Raw genomic sequence first — 19144 nt, 5'->3', positions numbered from 1 at the left:
AATATTTAAAATTAATGTATTTTAAAGGGGAGTGGCTTTGAGCATTCTGAACAGGAATAACGAACAACTCTCTCAACCTATGTCTTTGAAACCAACGTGTAAGAAAAAGAATAAAGTCCGGAAAGCAGAATATAGGAAGTTTAAAAGTTGAACCTCAAAAGTAGAATCTCAGGATTGCTACCAATTCACATACTAATCAGAGTAGAAATAGTGAAAGATCTCTAGCATTTGTTGTTTGCAGTACAGATTCCAGCATCTACAGTAATTTACTCCCACATTGTGTTTAATCAACTGCCACATGTCTTCAAGGAATGCCTACTCTGAAGAGGCTTTGCTCTTCCCTCAGACAAGGATCCCACCAGCTCGCTACATCTCACCACTGCCACAAACCACTCCCTCCACACCCCCGAAACTATCGCATAAATGCTGCCTCCTCCACATTTCACTTCAGCTCTGAAAGAAAAAAGTCATCTAAACTCAAAAGATAAGCTTGATCTCTCTCCATGGATACGGTCTGACCATTGTGATCTCCAGCATTTGTTGTTTTCAGTTCATATGAATACATAACTGGAGAAAGTGTGCAAGGGGGACGGTTTCAGATTCCTGGAACCAGTTCTCAGGGAAAGTGTGACCAGGTTGCATCTAGGCAGGACTGGGACGGATGTCCTGAGGAGAATATTTGCCAGTGAGGTTGGGGAGGGTTTCAAACTAAAATGGGAGGATGGGAACCTATTCATGGAGACAGTAGAGAAGAAACAACAAAAACAAAAAACAGCAGCATTGGCAGAAAAGACATTCTCTTCCTCAATGCAAAATAATGAGCAGGACAAAATGTTAAAAGATGACAATGATGTCCCCTAGAATCTGAAACTCTGCTTCATTTCTTGAGTACTTAGAGTCTTGCGCCTATTGCAAGTGCTTCACGTATTAAAGGTGTATGAATTAGTCACACAAATTACTATAATTGGGGGGTACTATGTAGTTGGGATTACAATCTTGTGGCTGCCGGTGGCCATAGTTGGGAATTGAATAACCAGGACTTTCAGTTTTTAGAAAGTTAAAAATCCCAAAACACCAGGTTGTATTCCAACAGGTTTATTTGGAATTGCTAGCTTGCAGAGCACTGCTCCTTCATCAGGAGCTAGTGAGGCAAGATCATAAGGCATCAAATTTATTGCACAAGGTCAAAGTGTCAGACAACTGATGTAATTGTACCTAGATTGCTGTTAAGTCTTTCACCTTTTAGAAGGAGTTGCAGGTTTTGATTCATTAATATGTAAATCCCAGAATTTCTTTCAAGTCTATGACTCTAAGTCACATTCCCAAGATGATTTAAGGTTTTATAAAAAAGGTCAATTCTCAGCTCAGACAATGCCTTAAAGGTGTGAGATTAGAGTCTGTCTGTATCCCAAACTTGCGTCAGACTGGTTCTATTTCCAAAGTAGGAATTTATAAAATGTCACATGGATTGACTGCATGCAGGTTGAGTGCTTTTTGAACAAAATAGAAATGTATCTGCAAATGCAATTTTGCAAATATAAATTCACCCCTAGACTTGTGACACACACACACACACACTCTCTCTATCCCCCAACCCCAACACTCTACCCATGCACACACCCTCTCACAGGCACATACTCCATCACACTCACGCACACACACTCTCTTCCTCACATGCACACACACAGATAAGTCTATGGAGTGAATTTGCATTTGCAGATACATTCTATTTTGCTCAAAAAGGCACACAACCTATTTTAGAAAGGAGACAAAGTAGAGAATTTTAGACCCTTAGCCTGATATTGATAATAGGAAAAATGCTAGAGTCTATTATAAAAGATTTAATAGCATAGCACTTGGAAAATAGTAACAGGATGAGACACAGTATGAATTTACATAAGGGAAACCAGGTTTGATAAATTTATTGGAATTTTGAGAGGCTGTACCTGGTAGAGTTGTCAAAGAATAATTAGTTGATGTGGTTTATTTGAACTTTCAGAAGCTATTTGATAAGGTCCTACACAAGAAATTGGCATGTAAAATTAAAGCACATAGGATTGGGTGTAGTAGACGGATATCAAAAGAAAACTGGCACGCACTGAAAATGAGGGAATAAAAGGGTCTATTTTCTATTGGTAGTCAGTGCCCAGGGAAGTACAGCAGAGATCTGTGCTTGGAACCCAGCTATTCATAAATTACATTAATGATTTTGATGATGAAACTAAATGTAAGATCTCACATTTTCTGATGACATAAAGCTGGATGGGAGGATGAGCTGTGAGGACGACTTAGAGATGCTTCAGTGTGATTTGGATAAGCTGAGTGAGTAGACAAATGCATGTGATAAATGTGAGATTTGGTAACAAGAACATGAAGACAGATTATCAGAGTGGTGATGATTGAAAAAAAAGGGGGAGTCCTTGCATGCTTACATTCAGTGCCTGGATATACAAGTGCATCAAGGTGCTGAAGGAGGCAAAGTATGCTGGCCTTCAAACAGGGAGGATTTGAGTATAGGAACAAAGATGTCTTGCTGCAAATGTACAAAGCCTTGGTAAGGCCACACCTGAAGTATTGCATGCAGCTTTTAACTCCTTATCTGAGGAAGGATGTTCTGGCGATGGATGGAGCGTAATGAAGATTTAGCAAACTAAGTCCTGGGATGGTAGAACAGAAGATAGACTGAATCAGTTAGGATTATGTTGTCTGGCATTTCGAAAAGTAGTAAAGGGATTAGAAATCTCAGAAACTTATCAAATTCTAAAAGAAAAGGGGGATAGACAAGGTAAATGCGAGAAGAATGGTCCCAATGAGTGGGGTGTCCTAAACTAGGGGCCACAGACTAAGCATACCGAGTAGGCCATTTAGGACTGAGATGAGGAGACATTTCTTCACTTAGGGAGTGTTAAGCCTGTGGATTTCTTGACCACAAAGTGGTTGAGGCTAAACATTGAATGTTTTCAAGAAGGGGCTTGAAATAGTTCTTGGTGCTAAAGGAATCCAAGGGTATGAAGCAAAAGTGAGGAGCACGATACCAAGTGGCATGATCAGCCATGATCATACTGAGTGGTGGAGCTAAAGGGCCAAATGGGCGACTCTTGTTCCTAGATGAAGGGCTCCTGCCCGAAATGTCGATTTTCCTGTTCCTTGGATGCTGCCTAACCTGCTGTGTTTTTCCAGCACCTTGAATCTAATCTCCAGCATTTATAGTCCTCACTTTTACCTACTCTTGTTCCTATTTCATGTGTCTATGTGTAGTTACCTCAGCAGGGTAATGCAGGAAACATGACAACTAATTATAGAAAACAACCTCCCCAAAAACAAAATAATGTAAATGACGAAACATTATTCCGCTTCTTCAAACTGCGTTAGGATAATTTCTCTCCAGATAGCAGTAAACAGCTTGCCATCTCATCCAAAAAGAGATCTCCAAAGTACTACTGAAAGATTGTTGGGAGTTTCATTCAGCTCTGAAACACGGAGGGGCAGCAGGATGGGTCATAAGGATTATACCTTTAAGGAATGCACTAGAAAAGGCAAAGTGATGTATTTGCTAAAACTGGCAGAAATCAATATTGAATCAATCAATCAATCATGTAATCAGCTGTCACTGGAAAAGTAGTGGCAATTCAATGTTTAAACAATAAAGTTCTATAGAGTCATTAAACAGCACTATCACCACAAAGTAATGGAACCAGTGAAATCAGATACATTCTTCAAACAAATCCTTTACTTATTAAAATTGATCAACATATCTACTGTGTTCTGGCTTGCAAAAATTCAATGATTTAATTTAAACACAATAGCCTCTAGCATAAACATAAAAAGAACAGTAATGTTGAACGTTAAAATTTATGAAAATTTAAAATTTTGTGTAACAAATGCTCTAAACCTTGGATACAACTTGGCACCAAATTACACATGGAAAGGAATGTCATGGCTTGGAGATCACTATAGGCTTGCACATAAATGGAAATATCAGGTTATAAGGATCAGAGCCTTAGGGAAAAATGGAGTTTGCTTTAAAAAGTGTGCAAAATTAAAGTAAATTGGTGAAGAAAACAATAAAAAAAGTTGAGATTGATTTGGCCCATCTCATTGCTCATAAATAAGTGTTCAAAGTTTGTGAGAAGATTTGTAGCTCGGGTGCTCGTTGTTGTGGTTCTGTTCGCCGAGCTGGGAATTTGTTTGCAGACATTGCGTCCCCTGTCTAGGTGGCATCCTCAGTGATTGGGAGCCTCATGTGAAGCAGTTCTGTGATGTTTCCTCCAGCATTTATAGTGGTTTGTCTCTGCTGCTTCTGGTTGTCAGTTCCAGCTGTCCGCTGCAGTGGCTGGTATATTGGGTCCAGGTCGATGTGATTATTGATTGAATCTGTGGATGAGTGCCATGCCTCTAGGAATTCCTGGCTGTTCTCGGTTTGGCTTGTCCTATAATAGTAGTGTTGTCCCAGTCGAATTCATGTTGCTTGTCATCCACGTGTGTGGCTACTAAGGATAGCTGGTCGTGTCGTTTCGTGGCTAGTTGGTGTTCATGGATACGGATCGTTAGCTGTCTTCCTGTTTGTCCTATGTAGTGTTTTGTGCAGTCCTTGCATGGGATTTTGAACACTACATTAGTTTTGCTCATGCTGGGTATCGGGTCCTTTGTCCTGGTAAGTTGTTGTCTGAGAGTGGCTGTTGGTTTGTGTGCTGTTAGGAGTCCTAGTGGTCGTAGTAGTCTGGCTGTCAGTCAGAAATGTTCTTGATGTATGGTAACGTGGCTAGTCCTTTGGATTGTGGCATATCCTCATTCCGTTGTCTTTCCCTTAGGCATCTGTTGATGAAATTGTGGGGTTATCTGTTTTTAGCGAATACATTATAGAGGTGTTCTTCTTCCTCTTTTTGCAGTTCTGGTGTGCTGCAGTGTATTGTGGCCCTTTTGAACAGTGTCTTGATGCAACTTCTTTTGTGTGTGTTGGAATGGTTGCCTTCACAGTTCAGGACTTGGTCTGAGTGTGTGGCTTTCCTGTATACGTTTGTAGTGAATTCTACGTTCGGTGTTCTCTGTACCATCACGCAAAACCAATGTAGTGTACAAATTCCCATGCAAGGATTGCACAAAAACACTATATAGGACAAACAGGAAGACAGCTAACGATCCGTATCCATTACACCAACTAGCCACGAAACGACACGACCAGCTATCAGCCACACTCTCAGACGTCAAGCAACATGAGTTTGACTGGGACAACATTACTCCTATTATAGGACAAGCCAAACAGAGAACAGCCAAGGAATTCCTAGAGGCATGGCACTCATCCACAGATTCAATCAATAAGCACATCGACCTGGACCCAACATACCAACCACTGCAGCGGACAACTGGAACTGACAACCAGAAGCGGCAGAGACAAACCACTATAAATGCCGGAGGAAACTTCACAGAAGCGCTTCACAGGAGACTCCCAAGCACTGAGGATGTCTCCTAGATAGGGGACGAAATGTCTGCAACACAAATTCCCAGCTCGGTGAACAGAACCACAACAATAACTCGTGTCTACACATATTAGATTTTGTTAATAAATTTTTAATATTCAAGGTATGTTTGCTAATATAGATCAGTGCATGAGTATAGGTGTTGGGAGGTCATATTGCAGGATATTGTTTAGGCCACCTTTGGAATACATTCAATTCTGGTCTCCCTGCTATAGAAAGGATGTTGTGAAACTTGAAGGAGTTCAGAAAGGATTTACAAGGATGTTGCCAGGGTTGGAGAGCTTGAACAGGCTGGGATTGTTTTCCCTGGAAAGTCAGCGGCTGACCTTATACAAGTTTATAAAATCATGAGGGGCATGGATAGGGTGAATAGCCAAGGTCTTTTCTCCGGGGTAGGGAGATCCAAAACTAGAGAATATAAAACTAGGGTCGGCACGGTGGCACAGTGGTTAGCACTGCTGCCTCACAGCGCCTGTAGACCCGGGTTCAATTCCCGACTCAGGCGACTGACTGTGTGGAGTTTGCACGTTCTCCCCGTGTCTGCGTGGGTTTCCTCCGGGTGCTCCGGTTTCCTCCCACAGTCACAAAGATGTTCGGGTCAGGTGAATTGGTCAAGCTAAATTGCCCGTAGTGTTAGGTAAGGGGTAATTGTAGGGGTATGGGTGGGTTGCGCTTCGGCGGTTTGGTGTGGGCTTGTTGGGCCGAAGGGCCTGTTTCCACACTGTAAGTCTAATCTAAGTCTAATCTAATCTAATCTAATCTAATCTAATAAGTTTAAGGTGAGAGGAGAAAGATTTAAAAAGGGACAATTCCTTTCTTTAAAAAAAGAGAGCGCATGATGCATGTATGGAATGAGCTGCCAGAGGAAATGGTGAAGGCTGGTACAAATACAACATTTAAAAGGCATCTGGATGGGTACACAAATAAAGGGTTTAGAGGTAGATGAGCCAAGTGCTGACAAATGGGACTAGATTTATTTTGAATATCTGGTTAACATGGATAATTTTGACCGACTATTCTGTTTCTATGCTGTACAACTCTATGACTAACTGTACAGCCCATGGATCATTTTGTCATCTTATTTAACATGCCAAGTACAAATTTTTGTTAACATCAAACTCCAGATCTAAGTTAGCTTTTCTAGTGGTTATTACTGACAGTTTGCTGAAACTGCAGAATGTATTACTGAATTTATGTGTCCTGTAATCCCATTTTTTTAGAAAGCAGATAATACAAAGTTAAAACCAGTTACATATAATTATGTAACTGGAGAAAAATGTCCCATTTCTAACTCTTTCCTCAGTCTGTGCAAGATGTTTCCACAATGTTAAAAGGAAATTCAATGAATACTTGATTTAATTTTTCCATCACCTTTCAAGGCCATAACCTTTCTCCCCCCAACCCACCCCCCCCCAGTCATGTTTTGCCTGGTTCTTTTATCATTTACCTTATAAGCATTATCCTCATGCTATAATCAGAAGCTGTTTCATCTCATTTTCTTTTTCAAAACATTCAGATTTTCATATACCTTTATCTAACTTTCCTCATTGGACGAACTATTTTTCCTGATCCCCGCCATGCAATTGAAATCTTTCATTTAATACACCATTTTTTTTCTAAGAATACCCACTGCAATGTAAAGACATAGGTGGTCTTGAAAGTTAGGTGAAAAGGCCTTACCTTGGAGACATCTACTGGCTTTGAAAGAAAACATGACGACATGTCACAGACCAGCACAGTTCCTTCTGTGTCTGGGACAAAGGGAAATTCCACACCATGCAGCGTCTCATTGGCACAATAGTAAACATAAGAAGCGTTTGGATTCAAATTCCAACTACTTGGATTTGGAATTGCTGGAAAACAAGATTTTTGTCTTTAAAAAAGATTAGATCTTACATATCCAGTTGGCCATAATGGATCCATAACACAAGAAGTTCTTACTTATGTAAGCATCAAGTTTGGGATGAACAATATTCACTTTTCCATATTTCGCTGCTTCAATGGCTGCTTTAGCAGACCAAGATCCAGTCACCACATAATCAGCACTCCTCTCTTCTTTCAATCCAATAAGGTTTAAAGGGACAGCACTGAACTGACCAGTTCCACCTCCCTGGAGAAAAATTACCTTGTAGTTTTCTGGAATATTCCTGCATTAAAGACATATAAACACAGGTGAATCTTCCCCTTCCTTGAGGAGGAATGCCAAAGTCTGCTGTAAACCTTTGCTGAGATTAGCTTAAATATAATTAGAATACAAATATTCTTAAATGGCAACTTTGTTGAAATATCACAAAGGTTAAATAGTTGTTCCTCCAACTGCAGCACTAATATCACGCAAGTAATTTGATATGCAAAGGAGTTAATTTGCTCTGCTAACCTACAGGAAATGGGATGCCTCTGACTTACAGATATATTGTAAGAAAATTACATCATCCTCTCCCATTATTCAGAACCATTTACATGGCCATTCCTTTGCCATTCATATCCATTTGCATCATCATTCCCTATTCAGAAATCAATAAGTTGGAATTCTGACAACTCTACTTGGTTAAAAAAAAATAGAATTCACACCAGATCTGACCATTAAGGAATAATTTGCATTACATTGCAGTGACCACCTCACCTCCAGAAACACTGTTTTGAGTGGCATGTGACCCTGACGGAGTGACTGGGGATTGTCTGGTGGACATCACTGGATGTGATGAAAAAATTTTGTATAAAGGAAGGACTGTTTCCTTTGTTCAGAAAGCTTTCCTGGACATGCATCGCAGGAATGGCAAAGAGTGTTCAGTGTTCAGTGTTTCCCCAAAGCTTGTATTGTACTTTGCTTAATAACATCTAGCTTGTTCACAGATGTTGGTGAGGTGCAGTTGCATCAAGTGTGTAAGAACCTCAATACAAAAATGGACTTAACACTTGGGCAATTTCAAATGTTCCAAAAGCACTTCACATCCAATAAGAATACACTCATCAATTCCTATCACTGAACAAGCACTCAGATGCCACCCGTCCCTGCTACATTTCTCCCAAATTAATGTCACCTCTGTGTACATCTGCAATTTACCATCTAAAACTTTAGGCTCCCCTTATCACTCAATCACAATCCCTGCCAGTTAAGCCAGGAGGAGAGGTGAAGGGAAGCAGAAGTGACAGTGACAGTCAGCAAGAAAAGGTGATGCTGTGTTTATTGCTGTCGGAGCTCTAGGACATAGCTGTAAGTGTGCAGGTTGCACACCATCTGCAACTGGGGAGTCAATCAGCAAAAGCATACAAAAATATTTCTATACGGCTATCAGTTTAAAGCAGAGGGAAAGGTAACAGCCACAATTTCTCTAATCTTTGAAAAGTGCCTTGGGATCTTTTTAGTTCACCCAATGAGGCTGGTAGAGCTGTATTTAAAATCACATTCAGAAAAGACAATATAGCAATTCAGTGAGTCAAGACTGAGACTTTAAACTAGGTAATGCAAATTGAATTGCTAGTCTCTGACCATTTTAATACAATCACCAATTCTAACCAATACAACTTACAATTGGAAACATAATTTTGTCGCATAATCACAGAATGTCACAGTGCAGAAAGGCTCCTGCCTTTCTATTTAGAGAGTTATAGGGAAAGAATTATTCAATGCCCTCTTAAATGCCTCAATTGAACCTACTCTATCACATTTCTGGACAATGCATTCAAGAGCACAAGCACTCACAGCAAGAAAAGAAGTCTCATCTTGTATTGCTTCTTTTGTCAATCACTAAGACTATGCTCGCTGGTTTTTCACCCATTCATGAGTGGGAACAATCTTTCCCGATGTACCCTGTCCAGAACCCACGTGATTTAAAGATTCCATGAAATCTTCCCTCAGCCTTCTCTCCAATCTATCCTCCCGCAAAAGGTAAAAGACAGGGTGGTGGTGAAGGGTGCTTTTCACACTGCAAGCCTTTGACCAGTGATATGCCGCATGGATCGGTGCTGGGTCCACTACTTTTTTGTCATTTATAATAATGATTTGGATGTGAACATAGGAAGTATATTAATAGTTTTGCAGATGACACCAAAATTGGATGTGTATTGTACAGCAAAAAAGGTTACCTCAAATTATAACGGGATCTTGATCAGATGGGCCAATGGGCTGAGGAGTATCTGCTCCATAAACTGGCAGATGGAGTTTAATATTGATAAATGGGAGGTGCTGCATTTTGGGAAAGCAAATCAGAGCAGGTCTTAGAGTCATAGAGATGTACAGCATGGAAACAGACCCTTCGGTCCAACCCGTCCATGCCGACCAGATATGCCAACCCAATCTAGTCCTACCTGCCAGCACCTGGCCCATACCCGCCCAAACCCTTCCTCTTCATATACCCACCCAACTGCCTCTTAAAAGTTGCAATTGTATCAGCCTCCACCACTTCCTCTGGCAGCTCATTCCATACATGCACCACCCTCTGCGTGAAAAAGTTGCCCCTTAGTTCTCTTCTATATCTTTCCCCTCTCACCCGAAACCTATGCCCTCTAGTTCTGGAATCCCCGATCCCAGGGGAAAGACTGTGTCTATTTATCCTATCCATGCCTCTCATAATTTTGTAAACCTTTATAAGGTCCCCCCTCAGCCTCCGACGCTCCAGGAAAACAGCCCCAGCCTGTTTAGCCTCTCCCTAAAGCTCAAATCCTCCATCCCTGGCAACATCCTTGTATGCCTTTTCTGAACCCTTTCAAGTTTCACAACATCTTTCCGATAGAAAGGAGACCAGAATTGCACGCAATATTCCAACAGTGAATGTCCTGTACAGTCGCAACAGGACCTCCCAACTCTTGTACTCCGTACTCTGATCAATAAAGGAAAGCATACAAAATGCCTTCTTCACTATCCTATCTACCTGCAACTCCACTTTCAAGGAGCTATGAACCTGCACTCTAAGGTCTTTGTTCAGTAACACTCCCTAGGACCTTACCATTAAGTGTATACGTCCTGCTAAGATTTGCTTTCCCAAAATGCAACACCTTGCATTTATCAGAATTAAACTCCATCTGCCACTTCAGCCCATTGGCCCATCTCCTGTTCGTTGTCCACTACACCCCAATTTTGGTGTCATCTGCAAACTTACTAACTGTACCTCTTATGCTCACATCCAAATCATTTACGTAAATGACAAAAAGTAGAGAACCTAGCACCAATCCTTGTGACACTCCACTGGTCACAGGCCTCCAGTCTGAAAAACAACCCTCCACCACCACCCTCTGTCTTCTATCTTTGAACCAGTTCTTAAATACTTAATGGTAAGTTTCTGGGGAGTGCTGAACAAAGAGACCTTGGAGTGCAAGTTCATAGTTTCTTGAAAGTGGAGTCGCTGATAGATAGAATAGTGAAGGAGGTGTTTGGCATGCTTCCCTTTATTGATCAGAGTATTGAGTACAGGAGTTGGGAGGTCATGTTGTGGCTGTACAGGATATTGGTAAGGCCACTTTTGGAATATTGCATGCAATTCTGGTCTCCTTCCTATTGAAAGGATGTTACGAAACTTGAAAAGGGTTCAGAAAAGATTTACAAGGATATTGGCAGGCTTGGAGGATTTGAGCTATAGGGAGAGGTTGAATAGGCTGGGGCTGTTTCCCCTGGAGTGTCGGAGGCTGAGGAGTGGCCTTATAGAGGTTTATAAAAGCATGAAGAGCATGGATAGGATACATACACAAAGTCTTTTCTATGGGGTGAGGGAGTCCAGAACTAGAGGGCATTGGATTAGGATGAGAGGGGAAAGATATAAAAAGTACCTAAGGGGCAACTGTTTCATGCAGAGGGTGGTGCATATATGGAATGAGCTGCCAGAGGAAGACATGGTGGCTGGTACATTTGCAACTTTTAAAAAGCATCTGGATGTGAAGGTTTAGAGGGATATGGGTCAAGTACTGGCAAATGGGACTAGATTAGGTTGGGATATCTGGTCAGCGTGGACAAATTGGACCGAAGAATCTGTTTCCATGCTTTACATCTCTGCGACTCTATGACTGAAGCTTCTTGAAACCCTCTTCTGCATACCGTTCTGTTTATTCACGTCCCTCCGGAAGGTGCATGCAACATTCCTGTTGAGGTCTAAACAGAAAAGTGAGTAACGGCTGGAGCAGAAGCAGAGCAAATGCAGGCAGAGTCCTGGAAGCGAGCCACGGCCAAAGTGAGAGAAGAGCCAGCACAGGCCAAGTAGGGAGCCAAGTCACAGCTGGAGCAGGGAGAGCCCAGGCCAGCTAGAGGGACAATCCTGGAGGAGAGTCTGGGACTGAGGCCAGAGCATGGAGACAGCTAGGCCTCGTGTTTGAATGTTGATAGGCACAGACTTGAGTATTTTGAAGAAACTTTTCATTCTCATTCAGACATTTAAAACACTGTATTCCCAGGTCAGTCTTTTTCTTTTTTACTATTTTAATTCTGTAACTCTTAAAAGTATCTGTACTAGGTACCTAAGATGGCGCCATGTGGCGACATTATAAACTTTTCACTGCACTCAAACGAGTGCAGGTGACATTAAAGGCTCCACAAATTCAGCATAATTTCGCTGCTCTTATGCCCCAATTAAATTAAGTCTAGAATATCACAGGATTTCTAAAAATAAAATCTCTCTACCCATCCTGTTACCCTGAATGACACATGCAGATACACTCAGTCCTCCTTATCCGAGACATTGGTAGGGGCACAGAATTCCTGTGGATAACCAAAAAAAAATGCAGATTCCACTAAGACCCTCTCCTTTGTACCCAATATGTCTTGAAACAAACAAACAAATACTTTAATACAATAAAAATATTTGGTTAGCTAATTTTTTAAAACCATAAGAATGCACACACCTTTATCAGAGCAATCTTGAGGAAGACAAGGTTAGAAGTAACTACAGTAAATTGTTCATACAGTATGGAACTGGATCCGATCTCATGAGTATACAAATCCACAGGTGGCAAATCAGTGGATAATGAGAAATAAGTGTACATCAGATCTCTCTGCTCTTGTACAGCTTTAACAATAGCACTCTACTGTTTCTCCATATTCTTTTTACCAAAATGTATCACTTAGCACCTCCCCATTGAACATCATCTGCCACCTCTCTGTCCACTCCATCAACTTATCAATGTAATTTTGAAGTTCGACATGGTTCCCTCACCACTTTACATTTATCAAAATTTTCAGTTATCTGCAAGCTTTGCACTTGTCCTGACTGCACAAATATGTTAAAACTCTCATTCAGCAAACAAATTCTCTGGTTAGCCACTTACATTAACAGACCTGTAAAACATTTCAGAGTAAATTAAGTGATCAGAAGGTGATTTTATTTGTAAAACGGTTCATTGGATAGACATTTATGGCCCATTCTTAATTGCCTGAGCACAGTTACCTGTCAACCACAGTGCTGGGGATTTGGAGTCACATATGGACAAAGGTGGAAATGGCAGTTTCCCTTTCATAATAGGATATTAATGAACCTGATGGGTTTTTCATTTAATAAAAAAAAAACAGCATTACACTAGCTTTTTTATCTCAGATTTGTACTGAATTCAAAATTTCATCATTGTCACGGTGAGATTCAAACCCATGTCTCCAGAACATTGAGCAAAAAAAAACTAGAGATGCTAGAAGTATGAAACAAAAAAAACAGAAGTTGCTGGAGAGACTCAGAAGGTCTGGCAGCATCTATGGAGTTAAAATTGAGTCAACATTTTGGGTCTAGTGGCCCTTCTTCAGACTTCTCATTCCGAGGAAAGGACACTGGGCACAAAACATTAAGGTATGAATTCAGATTTCTCCAGTTTCCTCATTTCCCCTCCCCCCACCTTGTCTCAGTCGGTTCCCTCAACTCAGCACCGCCCTCCTAACCTGCAATCCTCTTCCTGACCTCTCCGCCCCCACCCCACTCCGGCCTATCACCCTCACCTTGACCTCCTTCCACCTATCCCACCTCCATCGCCCCTCCCCCTAGTCCCTCCTCCCTACCTTTTATCTTAGCCTGCTTGGCTCTCTCTCTCTTATTCCTGATGAAGGGCTTATGCTCGAAACGTCGAATTCTCTATTCCTGAGATGCTGCCTGGCCTGCTGTGCTTTGACCAGCAACACATTTGCAGCTGTGATCTCCAGCATCTGCAGACCTCATTTTTTACACAAAACATTGACTGTTTTCTCTCCACAAATGCCGACGGAGCTGCTAAATTTCAGTTTTTGTTCCCCAGAACACTGGCCTGGGATATTTGTATTTCTAATCCAATGTCATTATCATGCGGCATCATCTCACCAGCTTCGTACATGCTCTTATATCCTTTAAAAATGTTCAACTAATTTATTCTGAGATTTCATCATCCCTAGATGTTCAACTGTATTCTCACTAGGGATATTGATCATTGATTACTGTGTCAGCAATGGCGAAGGTAGTTGACAGACTGCCTCTGAAACCACAAAGTACTGGATTCAAGTTGGATTTCAGGTCTGAAGTTCAAAACCTCAAAGCTGGCACACCATTGCAGAACTGAGGACGCAATTAATTCTTGGAGGTGATGAACTTCAGATAAAGTGTTAAACTTAGGCCCTACATGCCTATTGGCGTGAAGAATTCAGTTTCACAATGTTGCAAAGTTGGGTAAAGTAACTGTACATTGGAAGACTGGAAAGTAGAATTTGGTGTATGTAAAATTGTAAAATGCTAGGGGGTAAAACATTGTGTGGCATATTTAAAAGATGGGTTTTCTTTTGGTGTTTAGAGATATAAATGAATGTCTGTGAGCAGCAGCTAGGGGGTTTGCAGGTGTATTGAGAGCCTGAACTGAAACATTTGTATCAAAAGGCTGTACAGTTAGCAGGCCAAGCAGCAGTTTTTACAAAGACAACAGGTTTTTGAATTTAGCCAAATCAATTTGAACCAGGCCTTTCAGTTACTAAAAACTTTTAAAATTGGATGACTTTGACAACATTGGACCAATCCTACGTAAGGAATATTGTTATGTCATCCCGGGTATAAAAGAAGGGGGCAGTTGGACAAAGATCGGAGAGCTACCTGCCACTCGCCAGAGCCAACTGCCCCCAGCTGTTAAGGAAGAAATTGGCTTTCACTTATGTACTAGAGAACGCATCATCTGAAAAACAATAACAGTACCAGTGACGGAAAAGGCATTCCTGACTGAAGAATCGGAGGATACCTTCCTGACACAAACATGGCTCTAATTTCAAGAGACCAAATTCTATTTTTTTGTATATGATTGGGACTTGTATTTGTTGAAACAGCATGCCATTAGAATCTTGTTTTATTCAGAAATAGTTTAGTAGCTAGGAAGGATTTATTTAGTTTGTTAATAGTTTAGTTAACTTATTCATTGTTGGAGTTAGATAAATAAATTGTTACTTGTTGATTTTAAAAAAGTATCAGGGATTTATTGTATTTAACCACAATAAAGTTCCTGCAGATTAGTTTATATCACTTTTCACATTCTTTACAGGTTATAGGGCGAGGTGCTTCTCTCTGGGCATTTCAGTTTTAGTTCTTGGGGAGGTGGGGGCATGGTGTGTTTAACCTCCGCTTTACAAGATAATACATGGCTTGGAAAGGGTGGACGCTAGGAAATTGTTTCCGTTAGGCGAGGAGACTAGGACCCATGGACACCCCCTTAGAATTAGAGGGGGTCAATTCAGAACAGAAATGCGGAGATATTTCTTCAGCCAGAGAGTGGTGGGCCTGTGGAATTCATTGCCGCAGAGAGTGTAGTGGAGGCCGGGACGCTAAATTTCTTCAAGGCAGAGATTGATAAATTCTTGATGTCACAAGGAATTAAGGGTTACGGGGAGAATACTGGTAAATGGAGTTGAAATGCCCATCAGCCATGATTGAATGGCGGAGTGGACTCGATGGGCCGAATGGCCTTACTTCCACTCCTATATCTTATGGTCTTTATAACAACAGCTTCAAAGAGGGAGTTGGGGAGTTATTCCCGGAGTTCTGGATAGTATTTCTCTCATATCAACATCACAAGTGAAAAAAAGATAAAGATCATCTGGTTGTTGTCACATTGCTACTGGTGGGAGTTGACCAAGTCTACATTAGCTGCTACATTTTTTACATTGGAATGATTATTTTTGTAAAAGTATTTTCATGACTGGTAAACCACAAAAACCAGGGTGATTGTGAAAATAGTGTTATATTCTATAAACTCCTAATTGCAGTAAGTGAATTGAAGTTATCCTTACAGCAGTTCTCGCAGATCATTTTCTGTTGTGTTGACAATTTTGATGAAGTCTGAAGATCTGTGGCTCATTTCTGTTGAAACAAGAAAAAAAAGTTGAAGCATAAATGCATGAGGTTAACTTAAAGTAATCTATAGTTTTGCAGGCTCACCTAGAACACTAATTCCAAGTTCCTTGTAATCCAGCAGTTCTTTCTGTGCTTGGAGCAAGACCTGGAGACATGAAACATTATCCATTAAAATAATGACACACTAATACATCAAATCATAATATTTATCACAACAGCAGATTATAGACCCAAGTTACTTCTAAGCATATTGAACTTTTAAGTAAGACAGGCTGCTTTGTTTTTATTTAGAAAGAACATACTAGTCTGGGATGGCTGAGAATGCAACTGAGGGACTATTTAGAAAATTCCTGTGTGGATTACTCTTAGCTTTGAGAGGTAGCCTGGAATATTATACCCTAAATGGTGTTGAGAAACTTCAGAAAGATTATTTCTGAACGAAATATACAATTTTAAAAAACCTGAATCACCCTCAGAGTTACATTGTCAGATGAAGGCCATAATTACAGTAGATAAAAGAAAGAGTAGTCTGGTTGAAAAGATGTCGATGTCCTTCCAGGATCATTCACAAGAGAAAGGGTTACAAACCAGCTCAGTATGGCCTAGTCTGGTGTTCAAGTGCTAGTGGGCTAGTATATGCTGTGAGGATTATTGCTAAAAGTATCTACTGGCTATCACGGTGGCACAGTGGTTAGCACTGCTGCCTCACAGCGCCTGAGACCCGGGTTCAATTCCCGACTCAGGCAACTGACTGTGTGGAGTTTGCACGTTCTCCCCGTGTCTGCGTGGGTTTCCTCTGGGTACTCCGGTTTCCTCCCACAGTCCAAAGATGTGCAGGTCAGGTGAATTGGCCATGCTAAATTGCCTGTAGTGTTAGGTAAGGGGTAAATGGGTGGGTTGCGCTTCGGCGGGTCTGTGTGGACTTGTTGGCCCGAAGGGCCTGTTTCCACACTGTAAGTAAGTAATCTAATCTAATCTAACCTTGCTTGCAAGTGAAAAAAAAAACAAACCAATTGCTAGAAGCAAGACTTCGGTCTGAAACCATTACAGAAGAAATTAGACAACTCCTCTCAAAAAAGAATTTGCTGAAGCCAGAATCACCAAACCAATTGTTCAACTGTCACGCAGTCAGTCAATGCCACTGGATCAGCTGTTGTGGTTACTCTCCTTACACAAGACTGTGCAGGTTAAATTGGTATTTGTTGAAACAACTTTAGTCTTGCACTGGTTAAAAAGAGTACTGTCTAACTTTGTCCTTCCAATCTCAGCCCGGTGTCCATCTAATACAAACAGAAAATTTCACTCTTGTACAATATGAACGGTGAGACGTTGTCCACTCTCAGTCTCTTATCCTGTTTGTAGGAAGCTCTTCATACTCTCTAGTTTGGTGCCAAGGTTGACCAGGCCTTCAGGTGCACAAGGGTCCTAGACAGTCATTTCTTCTGGACACTTAGCAGCAAGAACCTTTAATACCCTAAAAAAGGTGCCATAAAGCACACTACAGCCTACCTTATAAAAAGAGCCGTTACCTTACTCCTGTTCGAATCCCTTTTGTAAAATCTTAATTTAAAATAGCCATCTACTCCTCAGATAGACAAACTGATTTTTAAAATCTTGCCTTTTTTTAGCCATTTCTAATGTGCGTACATCATTTGTTTTATCCCATTTTAGTAATCAATAAACTCAATCCTGAAAGCCTGGTTTAATTAGCTCCATTTAAAACAAGTACATTGGAACGAGCATAAGTATCCACAAAAAAAAAGTTTTAATTGTTTTAAGTTGATACTGTGCTGGCTAATAGAGAGAGAGAGAGAGAGAGAGAGAGAGTCACAGTGAAGGGAAACCAGTTCCTAGCTCCTCACCAAAAACCATTATGAACTGGAGACTTTGCCATCTACAAAAGCAGGAGACAGAACCTTACAGTGGTCTGATCTGCATGGTGGAATTTGTGGTAGAATCGTACAAAAGATCTCATGAAGCCTACCACGACACCAGGAGCAGCCTTCTGCATCGTTTAGGCCTTTGAATGGAGAACTGAGTTTCCTGCTACACAAGGCAAGTTGCTAATTAAAGGGGTTTACAGCTTGTTAATAACCTTAACACCAGAAGAAAATCAGCTTATTAATATTCAGCTTCCTCGCTTAGCAAATGCACCAAAAAAAAAGAATGATGCTGGGACTAGTCAACATGAGAGTCAGAGTGGTTGCCTGGCAACTTCAGTTCACCACTTCCTCCAAGAATATCCATGTTGGTGCCTGGCTCCAATATCTTAGGGCATGGTCCATGGACATGAGCGACACACCCCACATCCGCGACATCGGACACGTGACAGCCTCTAGAAATATCTCCAATCAGAATATACGTCTCTGCTTCAATGCTGCAGCAGCAACTAGCATTGTAATGCTGCAGCAAGGGCACTGAACATCCAGTCCATGACCTGGATCTTGTTGCATCGGTGGGATCTTCACTAGCCATCTTAACACTCACTCACTCACTCCCCGAGCATACTCAGAGGGATACTCTCAGCATCCAGTTTGCCTTTCTGCACTTTGACCCCTCAGCCAGAGAAACCAGACTCATGGTATTACTGTATTAGCACAGCCTAATTGAAGCTGATCCTAATTGTCGGCAGTCCTGCATTTTTTGGATGGAAAGAGGCAGGTATTAAAAGGGAGAGACAAGTGGCTGGCACAGCTGTTACTTTTGATGTAGGTGGGGAGGCGTTTCGAGCAAGTGACTAGGCAGCTCAGAGGACATGAAGTGGCGTTGGAAGTTAAAAAGTGGGTGATAGCAAGTGAGGGAAGATTGTAGTGCATATTGACCTTTTCTTACATTGCTGTGCATTCTTCCAAACTGCTGAGACTGAACTGTCCTGGTTGGCAGCCTCAGGCTAAATTGGCATGGTCTCGTGTTGGGGCTCCCCCCGTTGGTCCTGGGGGGGAAGAGGACATCCATATTATACATCTCCAGGTCCCTACCAGCAAAGCAAGGTGACAGACTTCCCTTGGCTGTCACGTCTGGAGCAAACATTAGGAACCGTACAGGGCAGCTCCAGACTGACACTGCTTGTCCAAGTGCTCTTCAGCCTTTAATGATGATTCCAATGCTATAGACACCAGTCAAATCCAGGATCTCCTGGCAGTGGTGAGTTGTTCTGAAAATGACCCATAGTAAGCTGGAATGGTATTGGACAAAAGGGATACCACAAGGGATGGATAAATAGGCAAAATGAGGCAAGTTTGGCAAGATACAGCAAAAAAAAAAGGACCAGGGCACACAGCAAATAAACCTTAAAAAAAAGCTAGGTAACATAATCAGTGAGCTTCCGGATGAAGCACTGGTGGTATGGCCTGCTTTCTATTTATGTGTTTGGCTTGGTGACATCATTCCCTGTTCTTTTTC

General features: G+C 41.4%; 1 protein-coding gene across 1 annotated transcript in view; it reads right to left on the bottom strand.

Moving 5' to 3' along the window:
• psat1 (phosphoserine aminotransferase 1) overlaps window positions 1–19144 on the bottom strand; it is a 50356-nt gene that overhangs the window by 13519 nt on the left and 17693 nt on the right. Inside the window, exons 2-5 of the mRNA XM_060838049.1 lie at window positions 15827–15887; window positions 15679–15748; window positions 7419–7624; window positions 7158–7330 (exon numbers count right to left, since the gene is read on the bottom strand). Coding sequence (XP_060694032.1) covers window positions 7158–7330; window positions 7419–7624; window positions 15679–15748; window positions 15827–15887 — 510 coding nt within the window. The remainder of the gene's footprint in view (window positions 1–7157; window positions 7331–7418; window positions 7625–15678; window positions 15749–15826; window positions 15888–19144) is intronic.

The sequence above is a fragment of the Hemiscyllium ocellatum genome, chromosome 2 (genome assembly GCF_020745735.1).
Source record: "Hemiscyllium ocellatum isolate sHemOce1 chromosome 2, sHemOce1.pat.X.cur, whole genome shotgun sequence".
Taxonomy (NCBI): Eukaryota; Metazoa; Chordata; class Chondrichthyes; order Orectolobiformes; family Hemiscylliidae; genus Hemiscyllium; species Hemiscyllium ocellatum.
Note: the sequence above shows the minus strand (reverse complement) of the source record. Positions and strands in the feature narration are given on the sequence as shown.